This window comes from Pectinophora gossypiella, chromosome 12, assembly GCF_024362695.1.
Source record: "Pectinophora gossypiella chromosome 12, ilPecGoss1.1, whole genome shotgun sequence".
NCBI classification, from domain to species: domain Eukaryota; kingdom Metazoa; phylum Arthropoda; class Insecta; order Lepidoptera; family Gelechiidae; genus Pectinophora; species Pectinophora gossypiella.
In genome coordinates, this window is record NC_065415.1 from 12394554 (window position 1) to 12421110 (window position 26557).

The following is a 26557-nucleotide window of genomic DNA, read 5'->3' on the forward strand; positions in this document are numbered from 1 at the left end:
AGTACATTTAGATCGATACTAGCGATAGTACCGATAGGTCTTGCTTTGTAACAATAATGGGTATTGATCTAAAAGATTTATTTATTTTCGATTTTTGTGTAGCGAGGTTTTGCGTAGGTACTTACATACTAAGTTGGTGGATGGTTGACATAGTAGGTAACTAATTACCTAATCTGTGGTGGTTGTGTTAGTTGGTTGTTAGTTATTCTAATGACAACAAAGAATACAATTATTTACTGTTTCAACTGTTTTAGGTAGATAATGGCCCTGATTCCTATGAGTAAATGAATGAATAACCCGGTCGAATCAAAAAGGTATCTCGCTGGTAACTTAATTCTGTCGGTTGTTTTAGATTTCTGCTTAAAATTGACGTGTATTCCATAAATTTTATGCCTGTTGATTATCCGTCCATTTAAGAATAAGAATAAAATAAATTTATAATTTACGATAGACAGAGAAAGAAATAGGATCGGTTCGTAGTGCCTACTTTGTAGGCCGCGCCGCCGCCGCGCCGCCGCCGCGCCGCCGGCGTGCGGCGCGGGGCGCGCGGAGCGGGGCGTGCGGAGCGGGGCGCGCGGCGCGGTGCGTGTGGCCGTTGACCCGTTCGAGCAGCTGTTGTCTCCATTACATCGAAAATTTTCGATAATTTGTCATTATTGTTTTTTTTATTGAAATTTGGGTTCTATGCAGCTAAAAGCACAATATGGAATTGAAAATAATTAAAAACAAAACTCAAAATTTCATGAATTTTGCGACGGAAAATTCCACTAGATATTAACTCAGAATCATGGTCTGAATCATCCCTTTCAGTATTCGTTACGATGTCACTAACACCCGGTATATTATATCAAACAATGTTGTTCGGCTTTTTAAACTCTTCCTATTTTCGATTGTGCGTCACTCATGTCATACGAATTATCTATATAAAATGTGCCTGTGTACGGCCCATGCCGCACTATAAGTGGAGGTGTCTCCTGTCGTGGCGTGGTGCTGGCGGTGATGAAAACTTAAACTCCTTGATTTATTTCACTATTTATTGGGGTTTTCTTAGTTTTATATAATTGTTACAAAAAATATGCGTGTCTCGTGACGCTCCGGTAGGGCAGTATTACCATACAAAAAAACTTATTTTACTACTTACAAATAGTATTGTCGATTAATATTTTAATGTTTCCAACATATTGGGGGCCGCGAATAAAACAGAAAAATTGTGGCCACCGGTAATAATAACTGAAGTTACATACATTTTAAATGCAGAAAATTAAGTGACAATTTAGCCATAAGACAATAGCTGCTTATAATCATAAACTATTTATTAAGATTATATAACATTAGCTGTTTATATCCTCATAGCCATAAAAGGTAACCACTAACATTTCAAAAGATATCCATATTAGTTAACATAACACTGTGAGTGCTAAATAAATTTTGGTTAAAGAAAAATAACTCTTAGTTACTTATACAGATAAACAATTTTACATTTAAAAATAAGAATTTAGGTACCTACTACATGAAGTGAAAGCACCTACACAAAGTACCTTTTTATGAATGACCAACTTATGAGTACATCAATAAGTAAGTATGAGGTAAGTATTTTAAAGTTTTATGCAACTTATAAACTTAATATTATTTTAAAATTATTTGCTTATAGCTAGTTTTGTTCTTGGCATCACAAATTAGGTTAATTATAACACTAACTGCACATCCTAAGATGGCCTACGAACTATGTGAAACTTATCACTTGTCGTTTATAGGAAATAAACAAACTTTTGTAATAGACCTTACATGTTTATGCTTATTTGAAGTCATCACTTCAAACGCTCTTACTTTATCGTCTTTACCTGGAAAGACTTTAGTTATGCGACCCATAGGCCATGTGAGGGGAGGTGTACCGTCATCACGCAGCAAAACTAAATCGCCAACTTTTATATTCCGGCACTCGTCACGCCATTTAGGTCGGTTTTGTAAATTATTTAAGTAATATTTACTCCACGTGCTCCAGAATGATTGGACTATTTTATTAGTGACATTCCATAATCTTATCCTTGAAATAGGAACATTAGTTAGGTCACGTTCAGGATACGAAACGAGCGCCCTGCCAGTTAAGAAATGACCAGGCGTGAGGTATGAAAAATCGTCACTATTACTTGATAGAGGTACCAGAGGTCTGGAATTTAATATCGCCTCTATCTGCGCGAGAACAGTACACATCTCCTCATAGGTAAGTACAACGTTTTGAACGGTACGTCTTAAGTGATGCTTAGTACTTTTTACAGCCGCCTCCCAGAGCCCCCCGAACACAGGCGAATAGCTCGGTATAAAATGAAAGCGAACATTGTTTTGAATAGCATAATTATTGACCTGTGCCTGGTGGCTCTGAGAGTTGACTAAGTTATATAAGTCAGTTAATTGGTTCCTTGCCCCCTTGAAATTACTTGCGTTATCACAGTAAACGTCATGGGGGAGACCCCTCCGCGAAACAAAACGTTTGAAGCAGGCAAGAAATGATGCGGTTGTCATGTCTGACACGACTTCTAAATGAACCGCTTTCGTTGTGAAACAAACAAATAGGCAAAAATAACCTTTTGATATCACAGGTCGTCTTATCCTGGATTGTTTAATGTTGAACGGTCCGGCATAGTCTATGCCAACCCGATCAAATGGAAGAGCCTGGGTAACCCTATCAGACGGCAAGGAACCCATCATCTGCTTTGAAGCCTCAGCTTTCAATCTGAAACATACATTACATTTGTAAACAATCTTTTTAACATGTCTTAAACCATTTATTAACCAATATCTCTCATTAAGTACTGATAGTAAAAGCTTAGGGCCTGCGTGCAGTAACCGTAAGTGCTCACCATGAATGATCATATCAGTTATACGCGATTGTTTAGGCAGAATGACGGGATGCCTTTGTGCATAGGGAAGAGCAGAATTGTGGAGTCGCCCACCAACTCTGACCATGCCATTTTCATCCAGAAAGGGATGTAACATTTTTAATGAATTATCATTTAATTTTGTATTATTTTTTAATGAATTTATTTCCTTAGAAAAATATTTATTTTGTTCATGTTTTATAATTAATAACAATGAATTTTTTATTTCGCTGCTTGTTAAGAAGTTATTTTTAATTCTTTTATTGTTATCTTTTGTTTTACAATTTTTATAGAAACGCCAAACATATGCGAATATTCTAGTCATTTTTTGAACATTTGAATATTTATCAAATATGTCAGGAGAGCCTAGTGCTGCCGAGAGAGCGATGGAGCTGGAAACTGTAGTTTCAACTTTTGAAGATGACACTTTCATTTCAGGTAAAGTATTAACAGGTAAGTCAATATTTCATTATCCATAGGTCGCTGGTTCAGATCCGGCTCGAAGGACCACCTCCTCCATGCCCATTCTGTAAGTATACTGGAAACGGTTCCCATAAGTTGTTTGCATGTCCGAAATTTAAATTGATACCTGTAAAAGAAAGAACAGCATTTGTTAATAAAAATAAATTATGTAAAGTGTGTTTGAATGCACACCAAGGCCGGTGTAGGTTTTTCTTCAGGTGTAATACCTGCAAAAAGGCTCACAGTACTCTATTACATGATGAAAGTTACACGAACGCCAACGTGCCGGAACAGGCTTCCCCTGTTGTCTTGATAGCTAAAAATAACCTTTCATCAAACCTATACTCATGATTTCGCAGGAATGTAGGGCCGCGCCACCACAAGGTGTTGCCCGCAAGCTCCTGGGGAGTCACGCCGCGCGTGATGCAGTCCGCAGGGTTGTCATGAGTAGGGACGTAGTGCCAAGTCCACCCGGCCGTTAACTGTGCTACAACTTGGACTCTGTTTGCCACATAAGCGTTAAGCTGCGTTATCTGTGTGCCAATCCACGCTAGGACTATTTTTGAGTCAGTAAACAAGTAAGTATTATCCACTGTTATTTTTGTGCTAATAGCTTTATGTACTTTTACCATTAACTTGGCCAGCAGTAGTACAGCATTCAGTTCCAGTCGGGGCACAGTTAGTGGCTTGTTAAGCGGGTTAACACGGGACTTGGAGCAAAGTAAGTATAAGCGTGCATTACCTTCATGTATCACTCTCAAATAAATGCAGCAGCCGTAAGCCGTCGTGCTGGAAGCATCAGCAAACCCAATGAGCTGTGTTGACGATGCATGTGAAGTATTTATATTTCTTTGCAAAGTAATAGGTGCCATGCTATCTAAGCTTTTAACAAACAACAACCATTTTTCCCTCAGATCACCTGTCAAGGGAGAATCCCAACTGATATTCGCAGCCCACAGTGTCTGTATGAAGCTCTTTGCAGTTATTATTATTGGGGCTACAAACCCAGGGGGATCATAAAACTTTGATATGAAACTGAGAACTTCTCGTTTAGTTACAGGCCTGTCACCGAACTTTGTGGGACAGGTTATGATAAAGCAGTCATCTTTTACATTATAGTTAATGCCCAATGTTTTTAAATTGAAATTATCTTTTTCAAAGTCAATATTATCAAATTGTTGCTCATTTTCTGGGATATTTTGCAGAATTTGAGGAACATTGGACGCCCATTTATGTGTGTGAAAGCTACCCCTTTCTAACAATTGTGTTACTTGATTTTTAGCTTCTATTGTAGTATTCAGATCAAAGTTTGCATACAATATGTCATCAACATATGTACAATTTTTTAAAATATAGGAAGCAAGAGGTAGCTCCCCCTCATGCATATCTGCGAGCTCATACAGGCACCGCGTCGCGAGGAAGCTGGAGCTTTTGAGACCGTAGGTGACGGTGGTCAGCTGAATGCATTTGATCTCCTGGTTGGGATCCTCTCTCCACAGGATGTTCTGTAATGAGGCATGAGTAGGATTTAAAGCAATGCACCGAAACATTTTCTTTATATCCGTGGTAAACATGTGAGTACCAAGTCGAAATAATAAAAGTATTTCGAATAAATCGTTCTGGACAACAGAGCCATTGAGCAATATGTCATTTAATGACACCTTTTTATTGGTCAACATAGACCCATCGAAAACAACCCTTAATTTTGTTGATTTACTCTTTTCATTAATGACCCCATGATGAGGTAAAAAGTAAATAGGATCATTTTTAAAATCGTATTGCCCAATGTCTATATACTGTCCATGTCCTAGCTCGATGATTTCATCTATGAAATGCTTATATTGTTGAAACAATTCTTTGTTTTTATGAAGTTTTTTTTCTAAGTTGACAAACCGATTCAGGGCAAGATTGAAAGAATCGCCTAAATGGTCATTGACTTGCTCTAGAGGCACCTTAATTGGCAAATCTACTTGAAATTGCTTATTATTTAACTGTACTGAGCCTTTGAAGTTATCTTCACAAAGCTCTGCTTCAGTTGAAGCCTCATTAAATATTATAGGCACATCCTCAGTTTGCCAAAACTGCTTCATTGTTTTGCTGATGCTTTCGTCACAAGAAGTGCATAAGAGTGATACTTTTTCTTGTGAATGAGAATGACTTACTTGAGTATTAGTTATGGTACCTCCTAATATATGGCCAAATTGCGTGCTGATGATGCACGGAGCTGGGGAAGCAGCGGCGCCGCTGTCCACATTCTGCAGCTCTTGATTAGGCAGGAGGATCTGGAAAAATACGTCACATCCCATTAGCATATCTATGTCGCTAGGATTATTGTAGCTCTCGTCTGCCAACCTAATACCAGGGGGCAGAGTAATCTTCTTGAACTGTCGTTGTGGTAATTTACATGTAATTTTATCGACCACACTGCAGTTTACAGCTACCCTGAATTGCGAAGTGAGAGAATGGACTTCGAGGGAAATGCTGTATTTTACTTTGTTGTTGACATTTGTTATTCCAACAATGTCAATGTTGCTCTCTTTTGGCTCGAGACCCGGCTCCTGTACTACCTGAGAAGTAACAAAAGAAACTTGCGACCCTGTATCTAGCAGCGCCTTGATATGTAGTTCAGTCCCGTCACTGCGCATCAGTTTTACCTGTGCTGTGGGAAGTAAGGTTTGATTAAGGTTATTTTTAGCTATCAAGACAACAGGGGAAGCCTGTTCCGGCACGTTGGCGTTCGTGTAACTTTCATCATGTAATAGAGTACTGTGAGCCTTTTTGCAGGTATTACACCTGAAGAAAAACCTACACCGGCCTTGGTGTGCATTCAAACACACTTTACATAATTTATTTTTATTAACAAATGCTGTTCTTTCTTTTACAGGTATCAATTTAAATTTCGGACATGCAAACAACTTATGGGAACCGTTTCCAGTATACTTACAGAATGGGCATGGAGGAGGTTGCGCAGCACATGGTGAGACACTCAGCGGCTTTGGAGCGGGTGCCCTTGCAGAGCAGCCCGGCGACGGCGACTGTTGTTGAGCTCCGTCTACAGTTTCCAGTGCCATGGCTCTCTTTTCCATGTATTCTAGGAATTCTATCAACGTAGGCTGTTTTTTCACGTCCCTCTCCATCTGAAAGGCCTTTGCTGTAAAGGTATCTATCTTACGCAAAAGAATGCACAACAAAATAGGATCCCAACTGCTTACATTCGAATTTAGATTTTTTAATGCAGCTATATGTTGTTTTATTTGAGAAACAAAGTCCCTTATATTAGTCGCAGAAGACTTTATGTTAGGCAGGTCAATTAATTGCGTAATATGATCATTCATGATGAGCGTATTGTTCTCGTACCTATCGGTAAGTATTGACAAAGCCTCAGAGTAACTTTCTCCTGATAAGGGTAAGTTCTTAATGAGATCTAATGGTTCGTTTTTAAGAAAATTTCTTAAATAATACAATCGTTGGACGTTGTCCAAGTTGGGGTTATTATGGATCACTGATTTGAAAATGTTTATGAACGGCGTATACTCACAATATTTCCCTGTAAATGTACATATTTGCACGTTAGGCAGTTTTATTTGGGCCAGAGGTAGTGTAGCTTCTTTGTTAGTCTTGAGTTGGTCATCTTCTTTATCAAAAGCCGCAATGGCGTCGTTCAATCTAGCCAATATCTCGACGTACTTATCTTCTTGCTCGCCGACATCTTCCGCGCTCTCGGGGCCTTGCGGTTTTGTAGTTAATATTTTCATGTTGTAGCCCTCGTAATCCTTGAACGCAGAAATAAGTCGCTCCCTTTTGGCTAGAAGGATCGATTTCGTAGCCTTATCAAAGGCATCAGACTTCACAAAATTATATAATCTCGTTATAGACGATTTCACATAACCTCTGGCACTCACTAAGGTGGCATAATCTGCCATTTTTTAAGTTTTTTTTTTTTTAATGTTGCTTGCACAAATAAATTATATTGACTTGATTGACGTGATTGAGGGAAGTTTGATAAGCACTCAGAAAAATATGGCGGATACAATTTTGAAAATGTTACCACACAAAAAATTAAATTTTATCTTGTTGACCTTGATATTGATAGCAGTTGAACACGACGAAACACGTAGAAAAAATACAATGGCGGATGCAATGCAAAATAATGACTAACCTTTAGGTATTATGTTGTAATTAACGACTCAAAAAGGCAGTATGCATGCACTAAATTCCTTGAAGTAACTTTTGTCTTGTTGTAATTACGATGTTTCAGAGTGTTTCAGTGTTGAATATTGCCGATGACGCTGCCGGAACACTAACGATGACACGTTGTAACTTTCTTGAAGGGTTAAATTTTCACACAGGAACGATGCGAATGTTACAGAGATGCTTTTCGCTGCAATGTCGTAGTCGCAGGATCGCTGTAATTTGATGCACTCACGTAAAATCTTGCGCTCCTTTTGTCCTTTCCCACGCAGCGACGTATCACTGATAAATTTTTTCTTCTCGAAGGACCAATGTACGGCCCATGCCGCACTATAAGTGGAGGTGTCTCCTGTCGTGGCGTGGTGCTGGCGGTGATGAAAACTTAAACTCCTTGATTTATTTCACTGTTTATTGGGGTTTTCTTAGTTTTATATAATTGTTACAAAAAATATGCGTGTCTCGTGACGCTCCGGTAGGGCAGTATTACCATACAAAAAAACTTATTTTACTACTTACAAATAGTATTGTCGATTAATATTTTAATGTTTCCAACACCTGGGTGAATAATAATTAACATCATTATCTCCCGTTTTTCACAGGGTCCGCAGGGTCCGAAGCGGCTGCCTATCTGTCCATTCAACCTGCAAAGGGAAAACAGTGCAATACAGGTTAGGTTACATACCTCCAAAACGTATTTCTTGGGAACTGAGTGAATAAGTATTAAGGTTAGGTTAGGTTCGGATTTTTAAATTTTCAAAATAGGAACCCTTATCGGTGGTGGCCATGAAGCATAAGCGCGTGTCCCGCTCCGCTTATGCTACCCGCTGTGCTCGATGCCGCGGTCTTTCACGTTCTTAGTCCCATTGTTGTTCCCTTCATCTGCACTGGGACGATACAAATCATCGGCCATTTTGTTCAGTAATAGAGTTCTGATTATTGTAGTTGCAAGTGAATCTGTGTTTATCATATTAGGGACTGGTACATTGCACGTGGTGATAATAAGAAAATATGTGAAGTTTTATGGCTTTGTGAGACTATCCTTTGTTTGGTAAGGACTTTTCAGGCTTGAACCACCTGATTGTCCGAAAAAGTAACATGATTCCGTGCTTCGGAGGGCACGTTAAGCCGTTGGTCCCGGCTATTAGCCGTAAAAACACCTCCACCAACCCGCAGTGGAGCAGCGTGGTGGAGTATGCTCCATACCCCCTCCGGTTGATTGAGGGGAGGCCTGTGCCGAGCAGTGGGACGTATATAGGCAGTTTATGTTTATGGCATATTGCAAATACGATTGGAACTGTTAGCATAGGATCACGGTTTTTTTTTTACTTAATATAATCTATACAAAGGGCTAAAGTAAGACTTTCTCCTCTACCAAACACTGCACTGACTGTACAAAGTGTTTTACTTAGAAAAATAACACAGACTATCTAGCATGAAATCATGTATGGTCTACAACAAAACTACTTTTTTTTGTGGCCCTATTTCCTTACATTGAAATAAAGAACATACAATCTGGGGGGTTAAAACGGCCACATCGCAGCAATTCATATAAAAAATGCAATATTCCAATTTGACATTTGCGTATATAAAAATAAGTGCGCAATGCAAACAAATTTCAAATAGCACTATTGCTTTTTTAGATGAATTTCTGAGATGTAGCCTTTTGAACCGCCCTGGTCAAGTTTATAAAAAAAACTATTTACTTATGTACCTACTTGCTTACCTACTCCTACATTTATCGCCTTAAGGACGCAGGTAGCTACGTGGCTAAATGTCACACTTCGTTTATCATTCCAGCAGGGCTGACACGCACGCGATAAAATTATCGATCGATTCATAAATTTTGTCGAAATCGATAAGTTTGTTTTTCCCTAACATGCGTGCTTGATTATGTTATTAGAACTTATATTGACAGAACGACTTATTTGGTTTAATATGTTAGCACAAATCGAAACACGACATAATCGATAAAAAGTTGCGCATGTTAGCCCTATAGGACGTCATGAATATCGGACATCCAGTTCTGCCATACGTCAAGACGTCGAGTTCTGCCATACGTCATTCGCATCAGTTTAATGAAATGCAAATTAAATCGCCGACCCCACCACCGCCGGCTGTGACGTGACAAAATGCTGTTTTTCCCCTGCCGATGTGTATTTTATACGAGCGTTTGCATCCGAATCGTCATGACTATGAATAACTTGCGCCTATTGCAGTATGGCTGGCACACAAGTAATAACATAACCTCACGGCTATATCCCAATTGGGGTAGCCAGACGTCTATCCCTAGATGAACTACCACTTACACCTCACCGAGCTTTCTGTTTGACCAACGTGATAAGTAATGAGCCGTATCGCCGTCTATAATGGTTCGACCAACTGTGTTATTAAAAACTTCACACCGTAATTAGTACATAATTTTATTATGGTACCCATGTGATAATAGGCTACTTGACAACCTAGTCAAATGATATACTTTATACGAAGCGTCAAAACGAAAATTTACTATGGAGTTTGTTTTAGAAATACCATCCTGTGACATCACCAATAAAAGCGATCAACGGTCGTAGTCAATGTTTCCGGGTCCCGGGTTCAAATCTCGGTTGGAACTAGGGATTGCAATCCGGCGTCATTTTCAGTCCAGCCGGGTCCGACCGGATCCGGCCGGATTGATTAAATCAAGATGTTTTTCGCATTTTAGTACAAAATGAGTGAGTTAATCAAATGTCACTGCACTTATATCTAGGTAGTTTATAAAAAAATATCACAAATATATAAAATCGACTTAGGTATTTAGAAGTCAGTTGATTACATAAGATTACTAAATCTTTTAAGGGGCAATGTATACGTTTTTACAATAAGATTCCCATTGACATTCAGAATTTGCCTTTCAACTGTTTTAAGACAGTAGTTAAACAAAAACTTTACCAAAAAGGTTATTTTATAAGTTAGTGATTATTTAGAAGATATGAATGCATGGGATTAACTGTCTGAGAACTGATATTAGGCAGCTAAATTACTCAATTGTATACCAATATTTTATGTTTATTTTTTTAAATAACGTCTAGGGCCCTGTGCCGAGGTTTCTCCTGCAGCTTCTTTTCCCCGGCTATACAGGTTGTGAGAAGCTGCAGTAGTTTTAGGCGGATGAAACGTTCGTTATGTAAAAATTGACGATTCAAAGTGTAACTATGTTACCTACTGAATAAAGATATTTTTGAATTTTAATTTGAATTTATAAATTATGACAGATACCATCATGATTTGATGAATCTGTCGAATGAATGAATGGCAAAAATTGCGACGAACGACTCGCACGCATGAACACTACGCACAACGCATTTAAAGTACCTACTCATGCAACAGCTATATTATTTTCCCTCAAACTGCTAGCACCGGATCCGGTCTTCGGATCCGGTATATTAGTACCGGATCCGGTAACCATTAAATGATGCCGGATCCGCCGGATTACCGGATCCGTTTTTCCGGATTGCAATCCATAGTGGGAACATCCCTAGTTTGGTTAGGATATTACAGGCTGATCACCTGATTGTCCGAAAGTAAGATGATCCGTACTTCGGAAGGCACGTTAAGCTGTTAGTCCCGGTTACTACTTACTGATGTAAGCAAGTAGTCGTTACATGAGTCATGTCAGGGGCTTTTGGCGGCTCAGAGTAACCATGACACCAGGGTTGATGGGGTTGGTAATCCACCTCCCAACCCACACGATAGAAGAAGAAGATTGTTACTTAATTCATAAGTCGAAAAGTAAAATGAGATTGATTTTTGATCGTCTTGCACTGGCTTCTATTTATAGATTAGCATTTTTTTTATCTGTGATTCAGTCACATACCCTATTCATTAGTTACCTTAATGCTACCTACATTATACCTCCCAAGTGTCACATTTATTCCATATCATGGGTAACCTCTACCTTCTGTCTTCTTCTTTTTTCTTTTTTTTTAACCACAATTATATTTTTGCTTTTAATTGATTTGTCATTATCATGTCATGACCCGCCATTTTGGTAATACGCCGATTATGACGTGACGCGCGAATGGCGACCCAAATCCATGGAAATAGCTTATCACACCCTCACTTCTGCGTGATTCGTGACATATGAAAAAATATTCAGCAGCCATTACTCGGAATTATCACTAATTATACGTTACACTATAATTACATTTAATTTTTGTAGCATGTTTGAGGATGTAATTTGGGAACGCCATTTTTTAAATACAAAATTATAACAATTTGTATTCTGAATTCGAAAAATGGTGTATTTTTAATTGTTCGTGTCGGAAATTGACAGTATTTCTGCTTTTTGTACTTTTTTATTACAATGTAGATAGCTTTGTAATTGATACCTTTTATTATGACTTTCAAAATAACAAACAACGTATTTACAATACAATTTGCTAGGCTTTAGAAGGTTTACGGTTTGAGTAGGTAGACCTATTTTACCAACAGAAATCCTGCAGGCGCTAACTTAAAATAAATGATAAGTATGAACTAAGTATCTAGATACGGCAAGTCACAGCTTTTATATGCTCGTAAGGCCCAAATGCCTTTTAAAATCCAAATCCCATTGTTTAACTATTGTGTCTGGAAATCCGGGCCTTACGAGGATATACCTTGGTATATAAAAGCTGTGACTTGCCTTTACTAAGTTACTTTTACATGTTTTTAAATCGTACCTCGCGTCCAAAAATTAAAACACTTCCGAATTTCTGTTCAACAAAACACGATCAACTAAATTTGAATTTAGAACAATACTATTAAGAAAGAAAAACCCTCATGCTCATATTTAATATTTTTTCTGGTAATCCTTCTTTATACGAAACATAAACTTGCCAGGTTGCGAGGAAGTGTAATATAAATGTGAAAATGAACTTATTTGTTTGCCTTAACCGATCATCATGCAGTGTTGCATATTATAATGTCATAAATACCGAAAAGGACTTCCCAGGAACCTTGCCACGACAACCAACGTCCACGCGAACAAGGTCGCGGGAAAGTGCTAGTCATCAAGAAAAAGTTTTTATTACCAAACTTTTACAAAGAAACATGACATGATATTCAGTTTCATACGTCTCATAATTTCACTTTTATATATTTTACAGACGAGTAGCCAGACAGATAAAGATTACTTATATATTATTTCAATCTGAAAAGTTGGATTTCTATTCGCTATTGGTTTTCTATTTGATTTTTTATAGTTATAAAAGGGAATGCAACTAATAAAAGTAAAAGTATAACATTTATATTTGAAACACGTATCGGTTTTATATCTGAATCTTCTATCTGTTTCCAATCCCACATACGATTCAATATAAATACAATTAAGCGTAATATTTCAATGCTTTTATACTTTAGGAAAAATGCGATATTTCGAAAGATTGGAATATTTAGTTATAATCAGGCCCCATACAACTTTTCTAGATGATTTATGAGGCCTGATATTGTAATTCAATAAGTATTGTTAATTCAATAAGAGCAATTTTTGTTTCTTATAGCTCCTGAATGATTGGTCCGGCTACTATTTACTATATCAATCAGTATCTTCTCTCGTGCGTTCGAATATGACTGGCAAAGCCAAACTTTGTTCTGATAACCCGGTCACATTGGAGGAAGAATAGCTGTCCATCCGAGACTGAGGTCGCCGTTGTCGGACACGACAAGGAGGACTTTATATATGTATATATACTATATCAACGTTTCAAACTATATAACTATACATATTAAATATCTATTTCCTGCTAGCGTTATGCTCATGTTACAGTTGTTTACCTAAGTCAACCGTATCAGATGACTGATGATGTACTGAAGTCGGTTATTGGCCTTACAGCCCAAGAAAAACGTGATAAGCGTCAAAAATGACATCGGACACCGCAGAACAATGGACACGGTCTGCATCGTATCTGGATAAGTGCAGAAGTGCAGACCCACAATGTTTCTGTAACGTCGCTCCAAATTTAATTCACTTTGCTCCGTTACGTCTACAGAGAACTGCGCCACATACTAACGATACCGTGTTTTGTTTCAGTTACAACTGCAACGTGTTTCAGAGAAGAAACATGTTCTGTTTTGTTTTGTTTTTAAAAGTTTGCTGTCTGGTGCGAAAATAATTAAGTACTTATTTGTTCTTCAAATCCCGATGCAGTCTTAGAACTTACGTATGAATCGTGACGTCATGCTTGTAATCCATATTTCTATTGAGTTAGGCAGATAACAGTGACAAGTCGTTTAAAGACAATTTTTTCTCTCGTGTGGGTTGTGAGGTGGAGTACCAACCTCATCAACCCTGGTGTTCGGGTTACTATTGAGCCGCCAACAGCCCCTGACATGACTCATGTAATGACTTACTTACATCAGTAAGTAGTAACCGGGACCAACGGCTTATCGTGCCTTCCGAAGCATGGATCAGTTGATCCATGCTTCGGACAATCAGGTGATCAGCCTGTAGTGTCCTAACCAAACTAGGGATAAAGTAATTTTTGTGATATTTCCCCTAGGGGATTCGAACCCGGGACCTCCGGATCGTGAGCCAAATGCTCAACCACTGGACGACGGAGCGCCGTTGAAAGACAACTTATCGCCACTTTTAACAGTGGTGTTCTAAACCCATCGACCTTTGATAATCAAGGCTTTCTTTCATAAGCCGTGTTTATCAAAAACGTCAAATATAATTAAAATTTAGATTCGGATCGGATCAGCGAAAAAATTTGCCAGTAGAGAATAAACTGTTCGTAAATCGTATTCAATTTCCTTCTTGTTTAGTGTTGAAAGTTTTTCAGCAGTGCATTTGCGACGACGCTATCGATTCGGAGGCCGAGACGACAATAAATAGCGAACACTATGGAAGTGGACTCCGCTGGGACTGAAGGGACTATTCTTAAATCCTTACGTTATATTTTAATAATAATATATAATATAAGAATGTCAAGATCATTCTGATTCTGACTTATTAACAATAATTAGTTAATTCCGCAATGAATTCGAAAGCGCTTGAAAACGCTTTTGGAAAGTCAAAGGAGTAAAATAGACGAAGTTACGGGCAACAGAATAAATAAATACTCACTTTTTTACTTCGCCGCTTAATCTTAGCCGCTACCATAGAATAAGGAATATTAAACTACGTATTAGAACGGCAACTCTCCGCACCCGACCAGCGGCTGGGCTAAGTTTACCTCAAACCACTCAAACGACCCCCCCCCCCCCCCCCCCCCAACCTCGGTCATACTAGTCTTCAATTGTACGGGCGTGAAACGTCACACACAGATGCGCGTGTACGATAACTTCAATGTGTTTGTGTTAAGTAAGGTGTTTTGTATGAAGTCTCCGGGGTGTGCCACTACGAAAGATTGCGCAATGGACTATAATTCATTAATAATTTTCAGACACAATACTTGAAGATCCCGAAGTGGGCGCAAACCGTATATTAGATGGTTCTCTGAGAGAACTAGATCATGTCAAAGAGAGGCAACTCCTAATGGAAAGATAGCAGTAATTAAGTTTGACGCATATTTTAACGAGTATATTTAACGTCACGTAAAAAACCGACCAGCGGCACATAAAAATAAGCTCTTCAGATTATGTAAATGGAATCCTGAAACTAGACTAACTTGAAAACATCACGTTCTGATCTACCTGATGACGATGAAACGGTCAGGTACGCAGGATATATTAAGGTGCGCAGACGTTCGCGCAAAACGCAGGCGCACAGACTCGTCTTACTCCTCCTTGCTTCAGTGGAACGGAAAACCGACACGACTGAAGGAGAGGTCAGATGATGTGTTTGGCCGATGATAACTATTTGCCTGTCCTTGCCTTGCTGAGTCGCCGAGTCAGCCAAGCCATTTTGCATATCTGCATTGGGTTGCCTTTCTCACTGAAACAGACTTTATGCGCTTTGCGCGAGGGAAGCGCTTACGAAACTTGCCCACCGAAATGGCAAGCCCTCGTCTAGGTTTAGCTAATGATATCGAAAGGTGCCGAAATAGCCCCACCACTCGAACAACTTTCGACTAAGCTATCACATACTCCGTCGACTATTTTGCCAACACTCCGGAACTTCAAGGATTTGCAACTATTTTTATGGGGCGACTTAGAATAAAACAGTATTGAAACAGAGGATTCTGTCAGATATTTGGCGAAAACAAACGCTAAGAAAATGTGAACAGGGAAAAGTTATTTTTTACTTTGTTGTAATCCGAGATTTCCGCTCTTGAAAAAATTGCACGAACCGAAAGTAATGGAAAGAAATATTAAGCTGAAACAAAAATGTGCTGTTGCAACATTGTGTACAGGTATTTGTTGTCCTGAATTGTAAAGTTGAAAATTCTTTTGCATTTCGCGTCCTCTCTTCGTCATTTCTTCGAAATGCCGAGTAGAAATAGATAGCGAAAGGACAATATGAAACATCAACAGCTTTTCGTGTGATTCAGACACAACGTAAGTTTACATAGGTTTATTACCTTCTATGTAGATACAGCCCGGACACTGCATACAAAAATCTCTTTTTTACCGTGTGCTGCCTAACGCGTAAGTGCGAGCTATACAGGATGTTAGTGACAACGTAACGAAAACATTCAGGGATGATTCAGAAAGTATGGAACTAATACGCATTCAGCTGCTTGAATATCGTAAATACCGACAAAAGGTTTGGTTAAGGACACACCTCTATCATGATAGACCATGCCATGCTGGTCACATATCACTAGGTATATATTATTGAACATTACCACCCTACATTTATAATTATATAAAATGAGGCTGAACATTTTAATTAATAGTCAGTCGACTACATTATTAAAAACCACACGCGTCATTTTATGCATATATAATTAGGTATGTCCAGAAAATGACAATGTGTATTTTTATGACAATAACGCGTTTAGAGGTGTTCACTATTAGTTTGTCGATAAACTCTAGACATTGCACACTCTTCAAAAAAGGTACGTATTGAAAAAAGTAGTAGTTAAAGTCCTCATTTATGTTATTAAAAACTCAGTTTCCAAGCCGTCTCTATGTAACAAGTTACGTTAATTGGAACACGATATGAAATGCCTTGCGAACTTTATATACAACCTGAAACTCAAACAAGCAGCAAATTAAGTAAGGTTAAAGCTTAGTATCATTATGACCGCAGGCAAAATGCTAGCACAGACTACTATCAATAGACACCATATATCTATGGAGCGCATATCTATCTACCTACCTAGCCTGTATCCACCCACTGCTGAGTATAGGCCTTCTCCCTTTTACGCCATTTTTTCTGGTCCTGTGCCAGTCTCATCCACTGCTTTCTGACCACCTGTAAATCACGAGAAATGTCTGTTTTGACAACCGTCAAACACATCGTAAACAAAATCCGGTATGGTAACTTAAACGTGAAAATGGACTTCCCTTTTCTTTTGATTTTTATCGTGGATTCATTTGCACTTACATAAAGCGCCACATAACTAATAGCGACATCATATTTTGTTTGCTATCGTATGTCACAACCCGTCATTTTGTTTTATATACAGACGTCTACTCGTTCTGAGATTTTATTTATTACTATTAAACGAAAATTGTAAATGTAAAAAAACTCTACCGTTCAGGCGAGTAGACTCCAATGCGTACACTTTTAAAATCGTATAAAATCTTGCTCAAAACAGTGTCTCTTCCAAAAACTTCAAAGCATCATAACATACAGGCTCACGACTATATCCCAATTAGGGTGGTTAGAGGTACATCCATCACAATATTAACTAAGTACCCACACCTCACTAAGCTTTCTGTAAGATCAACGTGATAGGTGGAGATGACAATTATTAAACGGCATTATCATTAAGCATTACCTACACACTAGATAGAGTGAGAAAGAAATATCATGCTCTCTATCACACTCTAACTCTAAGTACGAGCACCGACGTATCGCCGTTTATAATAGACGAGCCAACTGTGATTGTGAAAACTGCACAGATAAATTAACAAATCATTGGTGAAAGTCAGGTAAACGGGGGTTCGGACCAGCGCTTGCCACTTGAGAGAAAAGCCGGTCAACCACAGGACCACAGTGACTACTAGCTTGGTGAGACGTGGGTCCTCAGTTCATCTTATGATGGATGTACCTCTGACTACCACAATTGGAATGTAAATAGCTGTGAGCTAATGTTATGTTATAAAAACATGCTCGAAATACTGACGCCTTCAAAAATTTTAAAGTCTCTTTATTTTATGTCTGTTATAGGTGATCTGTGCATATATGGCATAAAAACACGTCCTTTCCTCAAGGCTTACACCACATTTCGTAAGCAGGAAATTAACTTGTCATCATGACACAAAGCTCGGCCCCTGAAAGTGGGCAATCTAATCTGCATTAATTAATTTGTCCCCTTTTTTGTTTACGTTAGTAACGAAATTTTGGTAGGCATATGTTAACAAAGTCATGTTGGAGTAAAAAGTGGGCTTAAGAAGACTATATAGGATGTTAGTGACGTCGCAATAAATACTGAGGGGGATGATTCAGGTCATGATCTGAGTCAAAACCAAGTGGAATTTTCCATTGCAAAATTCATGTTTTTGTGTTGTTTTTTTAATTATTTTTAGTTCTATACTTTTTCGATTGAAAACTCCAATTGATATTAACACAGAATAATGAGCTAAATCATCCCCCTCAGTATTCGTTACGATGTCACTTACACCCCGTACAAGTACATACAGGTAGCCATACAAGTACGTGTGGGTGTTAGTGACACTCGAACGAATACTGAGGGGGATGATTCCTTGAGAGATTCATTGAGATTTGGCATTACCTATCGGAATATTCATGAAAATTTTAGTTTTTTTAATTATTTTCAATTTCATACTTTTGCGGCATAAAATTCCACTTGATACCTATCAGTTCAGAATCACGGCTTGAATTATACCTCAAATTTATCGTTACGATGTCACTAATACCCTGTATATGCGATACTGAATATGATATACATTTAATCTCTTTATGCGCTTCCATGAGTTTTAATTGAGTCGTCTACTAGTAACATTTTTATTTTATAATCATAGTTATATACTGAATAAGCTAGTTTCCAGCTAATGAAATCAGTTACTTTTTACTAAACATCAAAACACGAAAAAGCAACTGTGACGTCATAGAAAAACATGTCAAAATCTCGGACTTATTATTACGTTGTTTTAAGTTTACGCGGTTATTATCATAATTAAAACACATAATAACGGGTTCTTACCGCGTTTAAATGGGGATATGACTTATTATTACGTTTTTTTAGATTAAAATTCATAAATAAGTTCAATAGAAAAAAAATATTTATTTTTTGCGTTAGTGCTGTCTTAATTTAGTACTTATAAGAATTTCATAATTTATCTTGAACCTATTACACGACCCGATTCCAAATTCCTTCTAAACGATGAACAACCACATGGTATGAGGTCGGTAATATAAGGTAAGTAATACATATGGACCCGGATTGGGCACAGCAATTTAAAGGAGAGTTACAGCAATTTTTTTAGGCTACATAATTTAGACATAAAACTAAAGTAAACAACTAATCATTAAAAAACTCCTGCAGAGTATAAAAACACTATTCAATCAATTTGAACCCACAGGTGGGCAAAGGCTTTATGTATTCAGGAAAACGTGTGTAATGAATTTTTTTTTGTAAGGATTATCACGGCCGGCATTATTTACTGGACTGGGAGATATTAATTACATGACATGAACTCACTACTATATCCCAATTGGGGTAGTCAAAGGTACATCAATCACAAAAATAAGTACCCACGCCTCACCGAGCTTTCTGTTAGACAAACGTGATTGGTGGAGATGTTAATTAATAAACGCTAAAAATACTATAATTCAACATATCAAAATTAACGTTTTTATCAAGTGAAATACTTACAGGGGTACAATTTGTCATATGGTTTATGCATTGTTTTAAGTTTTCGCGGTTATTATCATAATTAAAACACGTAATAATGGGTTCTTACCGCGTTTAAATGGAGATATGAGCCTCGGGATGACAGTCATCCCGTGATCATGGCACTTGCAACAGTGTCGAAATATCGGGAGTCCCATATCTCCATTTAAACGCGGTAAGAACCCGTTATTATGTGTTTTAAATATGTTTTATACAACACATTTTCAAAATAATAATAAATATGAACTTTGACTAATAACAGTAATTCCCTTTTCCAAATGTTGTTGGATACTAATACCCTATTCTGTAACCAGACCCATATCCATCATTTTAAATCTATCTACGTATATACTAATCTAAATATATAAAAGGAGAAACTGACTGACTGATATATCAACGCACAGCCTAAACGGCTAAACGTAGGCACTTGAAATTTGGAAGGGACGTAGCTTAGGAACCGTACAGGTGCACTAAGAAAGGAATTCCCGAAATTCCCACGAGAACGGGAATTAGCTGGAAAATCCTTTTGTATGAAAAATAATATCTCTCTTTTATAACACGCCACGCGGTTGAAGTCGTGGGCAAAAGCTAGTATATTCTAAATATGAAAGTGTGTGTGTGTGTCTGTTTGTCCGTCTTTCACGACAAAACGGAGCGACGAATTGACGTGATTTTTTAAGTGGATGGAGAGTGACATATGCTACTTTTTGTCTCTTTCTAACACCCCACTTACCTCAAATAGAGGGACGTTTGTATGTGGCATTCCGCAATTTTCAAGGTAGAAAGCTAAAAGGCAGAATCTATATCTTCTGGATTTAGATTCTGCTCCGAGTTCCCTTCTGTATTCTAAATCAAGAAAGAGAAACCGTGTTACCCCGAATTTAACGCGAGCGAAGCCGCGGGCAAAAGCTTAGTTAGCTATATTTTATGAGTGTTATCACTGAGCATTACCTGCACACTGGATAGAGAGAGAAAGAAAAACGATGCTCTCTCTCGCACTCGTGACGAATGCGAAGGCGCGTATTCTCCAAGTCTACAACTAAGTACAAACACCGACAGATCATATAAACCATGTCATTCGGCCATCATTTTTTGCCGGCCAGAATCACCCACTAATGCGCACAGCGAAAGTCCTTAGGCTTACTCTAATCAATCGTTGTTCACAAGCCTTTTTTTGCTCCACTTAATGACTGGGGGCACCAATTCGTCTTCGAGATGTACAAATAAAGCATATTTGTAACGACTGACTGTCGGTTGACTGCTACCGTCGAAGAATACCGATGACCCCCCGTTGGACATGCATTATTTATCCACCTAAGCCCACCGAAATGAATGCACCAACAGAGAAAAACAACTTGTGGAGACAAGACACGGAATTAGTTTGCCGGAAGAGGTCAATTTAAAAAAACTGTTTTATTTCAACACAGAACATAACATAGCATCACGCCAACATCCCCAAAGGGTCAGGCACAGGTCTCTTCTTCTATCGCGTGGGTTGTGAGGTGAATTACCAACTTCAACAACCCTGGTGTCAGGGTTATTATTGAGCCGCCAAAGGCCCCTGACACGGCTCATGTAAAGACTACTTACTTACATCAGTAAGTAGTAACCGGGACCAACGGCTTGACGTGCCTTCCGAAGCACGGATCATCTCACTTTTTTTTACTTTTTGGCAGGGGTGTTTTTTATGTACACCGAACATAATAAATACTTTATGGCACATACATAATATAACATACAAAACAAAAGAGAAATAGAAGGAGTCAATAGTCGATCTATGCGATATGGCGGGCTGTGTTAAAAAAATGGAATTTGGTCCAAATGTGCTTTATGTATTGGAAATAAAATGCACGTATTTGGTACCTCGTTAATCACGATCTTAAAATAAGTAAATTACGAATTACTTACGCTAAAATAAAGTTAGGTACTTATTGTTACTCCAATATTAATATACCTGTACTTACCTACCTTAACGAACTAATACTTTTGTTATTTTTGTACATATAGGTATTACATGAAACTGATAAAGCCTTTTCGAATTTTAACATTGTACCTAATTATGCATCAAAGCTACTACTTCTAAGAACAGCGTCTTGTAAATACTCTTAGTAATTAGCTTAGAGAAATTATTTTTGGGAGTAAGGTGAATATTTATTTTATCTTCCAAATGTAGGTATATTTATAGTTTCTGCCACCTGCTGCTGTTTAAGTTTCACTAACACATTTGACTCGACCATTTTAGACGGCGATACGGCGCCGGCGTGACTTTGGTCAAACAGAAAGCTCGGTGAGGTGTGGGTACTTAGTTCATCATGAGTAGGATGTACCTCTGGCTACCCCAAATGGGATATAGTTGTGAACTTGTGTTATGTTATGTTCTGCTACGAATAAGGCCTTAAATTTATCTCATGCCTGCCGCATCCAGTGGTACTACATCACAAAACATGGTCCCCTTCTACGGTAGACGTGTATGTGAAGCTAAACGACGGAAATAAAAATCCTATAAATATTGAACAACCATATTTTTCTCACTTTGTCGCTTGAGCCGCCGCCGTGTTGTGTGTTTACGTTACTTGAGGGTTACACCAGACACCTAGAAGAATGGTGTTAGGCTATTCAGCCCTATTTGGGCTGTTCGTGCAGCAAAAAAGGAATTGATGGAATTCGAGAAGGATATAAGGTCGCACATTCCAGAGCTCTGCGCTGAGATTTGTAGACAAGAAAATACCGTGTGGTAGATTTGTAATTTTAATAAAGTGCTCTAAACTACATTAGTGTAGTTGCGTCATAAAACTGAATTAGGTTATATAGTGGTTATATCTAAGGTTTTATGTGTGATTTAAAAGACTAAGCGGCACTTAAGTTACTTCTGTTATTTATACATCAAAAGGCAAAATTAACTATAATTAGTCGACATTTATGACCTAATGTATGAACTTATGTATCCATGTATCCTTAGATAGATATATTACCTTTTAAACAGTTATAAGTCAGTAATTAAACATAAACTTTGTAAAAAAGTCTTATTACTTACAGGGTTAATGACTATTTAGAAGATATGAATGCATGGGATTTACTGTCTAGGAACTGATATTATGCAGCCAAATTACTAAGTTTTATAACAATATTTTGTTCTTCTTCTTATAAAACTCTTTTTTCTTTAAAAAAAAATATAATTTACTAAAATAAAACATTTTCTTTAATTATTGTGTTCATTTTAGTCTTAATTTATTCCTTACATAAAAATCCGTTCAAATTAAAATCTTTAATGTTTTCCTCGTTTTGGTAAACAACAAAGTATTCTATCATTGACATAAATATTAACATATTATAATGCTGGTATCTTCTAAGCGGTAGGCAGAGGTGTATAGTATATAAATTGTATACTGAATAAAGTTATTTTCGAATTTGAATACTAGATTTTCTTTTTTTAATAGGTACTTAAAAAGAAAGGTAAGGTTAAGGTATAGTAGGATCTACTCTGAACCGATGTGCGTGTATGAAGCGATTGATGAATGTGGAGGAAGCAAGAGAAGTGTGTCAGGATCGAAGCAAATGGAATTCTATAGTCTCTGCTTACCCCGGTGGGACATAGCCGTGAGTTTATGTATGTAATACGTACTTATACAACTACTGCATTAAATACCATCCACACGAGGCATAAAAATAAAACGAAATTACTTCGTTTCGCTGATAGAACCTGTAAGTACATGACAGGGCCTTAAGCGAGTCACTTGTATGCACTCCACACACCGCGGCTTTGATGCCGATTTTTTATAGTTTGGGGTTGACAGGACCTCGTGCTTATAGCCGATCATTCCGAGGGGATCAGAGGAAAATTGCCCGTCTACGGATGCAACGGATTTTGAACGAATAACACTATATTTCACAATGCATAGTGACACGGGGTTAAGCCCCTAAGGGGGACACTGTTAGCCGCTACATGAAAAGAAATGTGATATAAACTGAGACAACGGCTTTTTTGTAATGCTAAAATGTCGTACAAAGTCCAATGCAGTTTGCCCAATCATCATCAACATTGGCCTTATACGTCATTTTGAGACGATTTATGACGTCATTGCCTCGAAGAAATGCAATGCATGCAGTTTGCCCAACAAACTGGTAATAATAGCAATTGCAATTGGTTATTATAATTTATTTTGTCACAATAATTATCAGTGACATCGTAAATAAGTAATAATGACATTGTATGTAAGTAATTACTTATATATAATAATAATATTTGTACTTAGTCTTTAGTTATTGCCTGGTAATTATTTTAGAAAATAAGTCTTCCTCGAAATAAATAAATAATAATATGTTAGTAACAATATCTAAACTCTATATTGGAGTAAGTGATAGCGTTCAGCCGCTTACCTTCCCGGGGATGTCGTTAAAACCGACAGAAAGAATCCTTTGTAATTTCATGAACCATTACCGGCGTGCGTGTATGAAACGATTGATGAATGTGAAGAAAGCAAGAAAAGTGTGTCGGGGTCGAAACAAATTGAATTCCACTGTCTTTGCTTACCCCGGTCGGAAATAGGCGTGAGTTTATGTATGCATGTGTCGTGGCCAGATCTTAGAATTGATCATTTCATGATGTGTTCGACTAACTACATCACGATGTAGCGTTGGCTACTCGTTGGAGTGGGTTATTCTATTTCAGGAAATATGAACATTTCTATTTCTCTTACATCATGAAATGATAAATTCTAAGGTCCACGACATAGTACGAGTGTTATCGACATAAGCAGTTGGCCGCGTTTTTTTTATCTATATAAACAATAAATAATAATAATAAAGATTTATTATCAGACATTACAATACATAGACGTTACTCGATCATTACGATGAACATAGCAACTTGTTATTCTTTATGTGAGGTTAGTTTGACTGCTTTAGATAATAAAACTTACTGATGTTTGTGAGACGAACGAACTGAGGAGACTGGTACCGAGACAAACCGTATTGTGATTTAACGGTATCAGTGGTTTACCTAACTATGTAATACTTTAATGATATAAATAAATAAAAAAAAAATACTAATTACATTTATACTCCAGTATCTACGCTTGTAGGTATTCCACGGCGTATATAATGACTTATAACTGTCACTTACCTGCCAGTACAGTTGCTTGACAAGCCACGATTCTATGACAACAGTCAATCAAACGCAATTACAGCGGACATTAATTTTTATTCATAGAATCAGCTAGGCTTCGTATTATCTTCGTATAGCCTAATGGGTGGTCGTAAATGATAAACCTGTTCGGATTAAAAGCTCGGTTGCAAGTCAAATACATTGCTAGGGTGTCTATAGTATTATTAAGAAAGGTTAAGAACTGGAGCTTTAGCCATAATGCAAACAATGAGCGACTTTTCAGGCTATGTTCCCCAAAAATAACATAGATGGAGCTGTCCAGATTTAACGTTATAATTACCTATTTTCTCATTACTCGGGTACAAAATTAATCAAAAATACAATGTAATCACAGAAGCATTATACTTTCAAAAATAATTGATTGATATTTGGATTATATTATGTATAGAATTATGTTGCTACGTATTTTGATCGGAATAATAATGGGTGTACGATGTAATTGTGGCTGGGTGTAATAAAAAGGGTCTATACCCAAAAACAAAAATAAAAGATGCATATATTATGCCTGTTGTCCATGAAATTAGAAGGTTAAACGAAGGAAATGGGAGATGGTAATGGGAGGTCTCGGCCACGATGTAACTAAAATTTGTGAAATAAAGAATATTTTTTTTTATTTTTTTTATTTTATTTATTTAAACGAAGGAAAACATTTACAGCGCCATCTGTACTGTTTTTGAGAAACGAACTTGGAAAAACCCTCATAACGACAATTCATTTTCTAAACTTTTCTTTTTTGACGTTAGGTATCTCTATTATTGTAAGCGCCATGTTGCCGGATTTAAACGAATAAATTAAAATTAAAAAATATTCCTGTCTCCAAACGCTAACGATGTATAATACAAAACCTTAAAGAGTATTTTTATTACAAGTATATTACTGAGTACACCAAATACACACACAAAGCATTTCTTACGCTTACAATTATTTTTTTTTTTCTGTAGCCTAATTGATGTCCCATTGCTTGCCAAAGGCCTCCCCCTTCTCTTTCTAACCCTCTCTGTCTTGGGCATCGTTCTCCCAGGTTCCGAAAGGCGTCTTGCTGGTCCCGTCACGTCGAAGACCTTGTACGGTCCAATCAGATGTAATTTTGGCCAATTTTTCCGGATGCATTTTTCACCAACATCTGCTACTTGAGTTCTGGAGCGCAGCGTCCTGTTTCTAACGCGATCAATCAGTTTAACACCTAACATGCTGCGCTCCATAGCTCGCTAATAAAATAAATAAATAAATAAAATGTTTTATTGCGCACAGTGGACACAGAGATAAGGACAACAGAAACAGAAAGGAACAAGAGGCGGCCTTATAGCTCATGCAGCATTTTTTTCTAAGCAACCTTTGGGTACAGGAAAATTTTGTACAAATATAGTAGTAGTAGTGCATTCTAACATAATAAATAATTGATAATAATAATAAATTAATTCATCATCACTAATTTAAGAGCCAGGCTCTTGTCGGTGTAGCATTCTCCATTATTGTCTATCAAAGACCAATTCCATCACTTCCTTATAAGACACGACGTAAAATATAAAAAAAAAAATTAATTATGTATGTACTTAATATAATATTATGTGCTATTATAATATCTCCATAAAGACAAAGCCTGGTCACCTTACCCTCGCAGGTAGTCCCACTATTACGACTTAATCTCTACTAAATTGGCACTTGTCTGCTATCTCGTAATGGCAACTTTTTGTCGGCAGCTTTGTCGGTTAATTAGTCCAAGATAAACCGTCGGCTTGAATAAGATAAATAGTCGCGAGTATTTCGTATTATCGTGCAATTAGACTCGCTTATTAAAAAGGTTCTGAAATATAAACACAACAGTATTGCGCTTGTATCCTCTAAGGGATAGGGGTTTTGTTTTTTTTTTTTTTTTTTGGATGAGGAGACGTGCATTGGTACACTAGTTTGGTAGATATGTGTATTTCCTAAATGTCCTC

The 26557-nt window shown here is 37.5% G+C and overlaps 3 protein-coding genes across 4 annotated transcripts in view; all 3 read right to left on the reverse strand.

Moving 5' to 3' along the window:
• The window catches only part of LOC126371256 (organic cation transporter protein-like), a 328816-nt gene that overhangs the window by 97440 nt on the left and 204819 nt on the right, over positions 1 to 26557 (reverse strand). The window lies entirely within an intron of this gene.
• LOC126371628 (uncharacterized) lies at positions 3605 to 4888 on the reverse strand. Its single transcript, XM_050016943.1, has one exon. It carries the CDS (start codon positions 4886 to 4888, stop codon positions 3605 to 3607), a length of 1284 nt encoding a protein of 427 aa, XP_049872900.1.
• LOC126371630 (uncharacterized) lies at positions 4196 to 7261 on the reverse strand. The gene is made up of 3 exons (XM_050016944.1): positions 6877 to 7261; positions 6283 to 6475; positions 4196 to 5620 (listed from the first exon to the last, which is right to left on the reverse strand). Exons 1-3 carry the CDS (start codon positions 7259 to 7261, stop codon positions 5524 to 5526), a joined length of 675 nt encoding a protein of 224 aa, XP_049872901.1. The 3' UTR covers positions 4196 to 5523.

Coding starts and splice junctions, on each gene's coding strand:
- LOC126371628 (XM_050016943.1), bottom strand. CDS start 4,888: ATGTTTCGGTGCATTGCTTTAAATCCTACTCATGCCTCATTACAGAAC.
- LOC126371630 (XM_050016944.1), bottom strand. CDS start 7,261: ATGGCAGATTATGCCACCTTAGTGAGTGCCAGAGGTTATGTGAAATCG. Junction 6,476..6,876: donor TACATTTACAGGGAAATATT/GTGAGTATACGC, acceptor AAGGCCTTTCAG/ATGGAGAGGGACGTGAAAAA. Junction 5,621..6,282: donor ACCTCCTCCATGCCCATTCT/GTAAGTATACTG, acceptor GTATTTTTCCAG/ATCCTCCTGCCTAATCAAGA.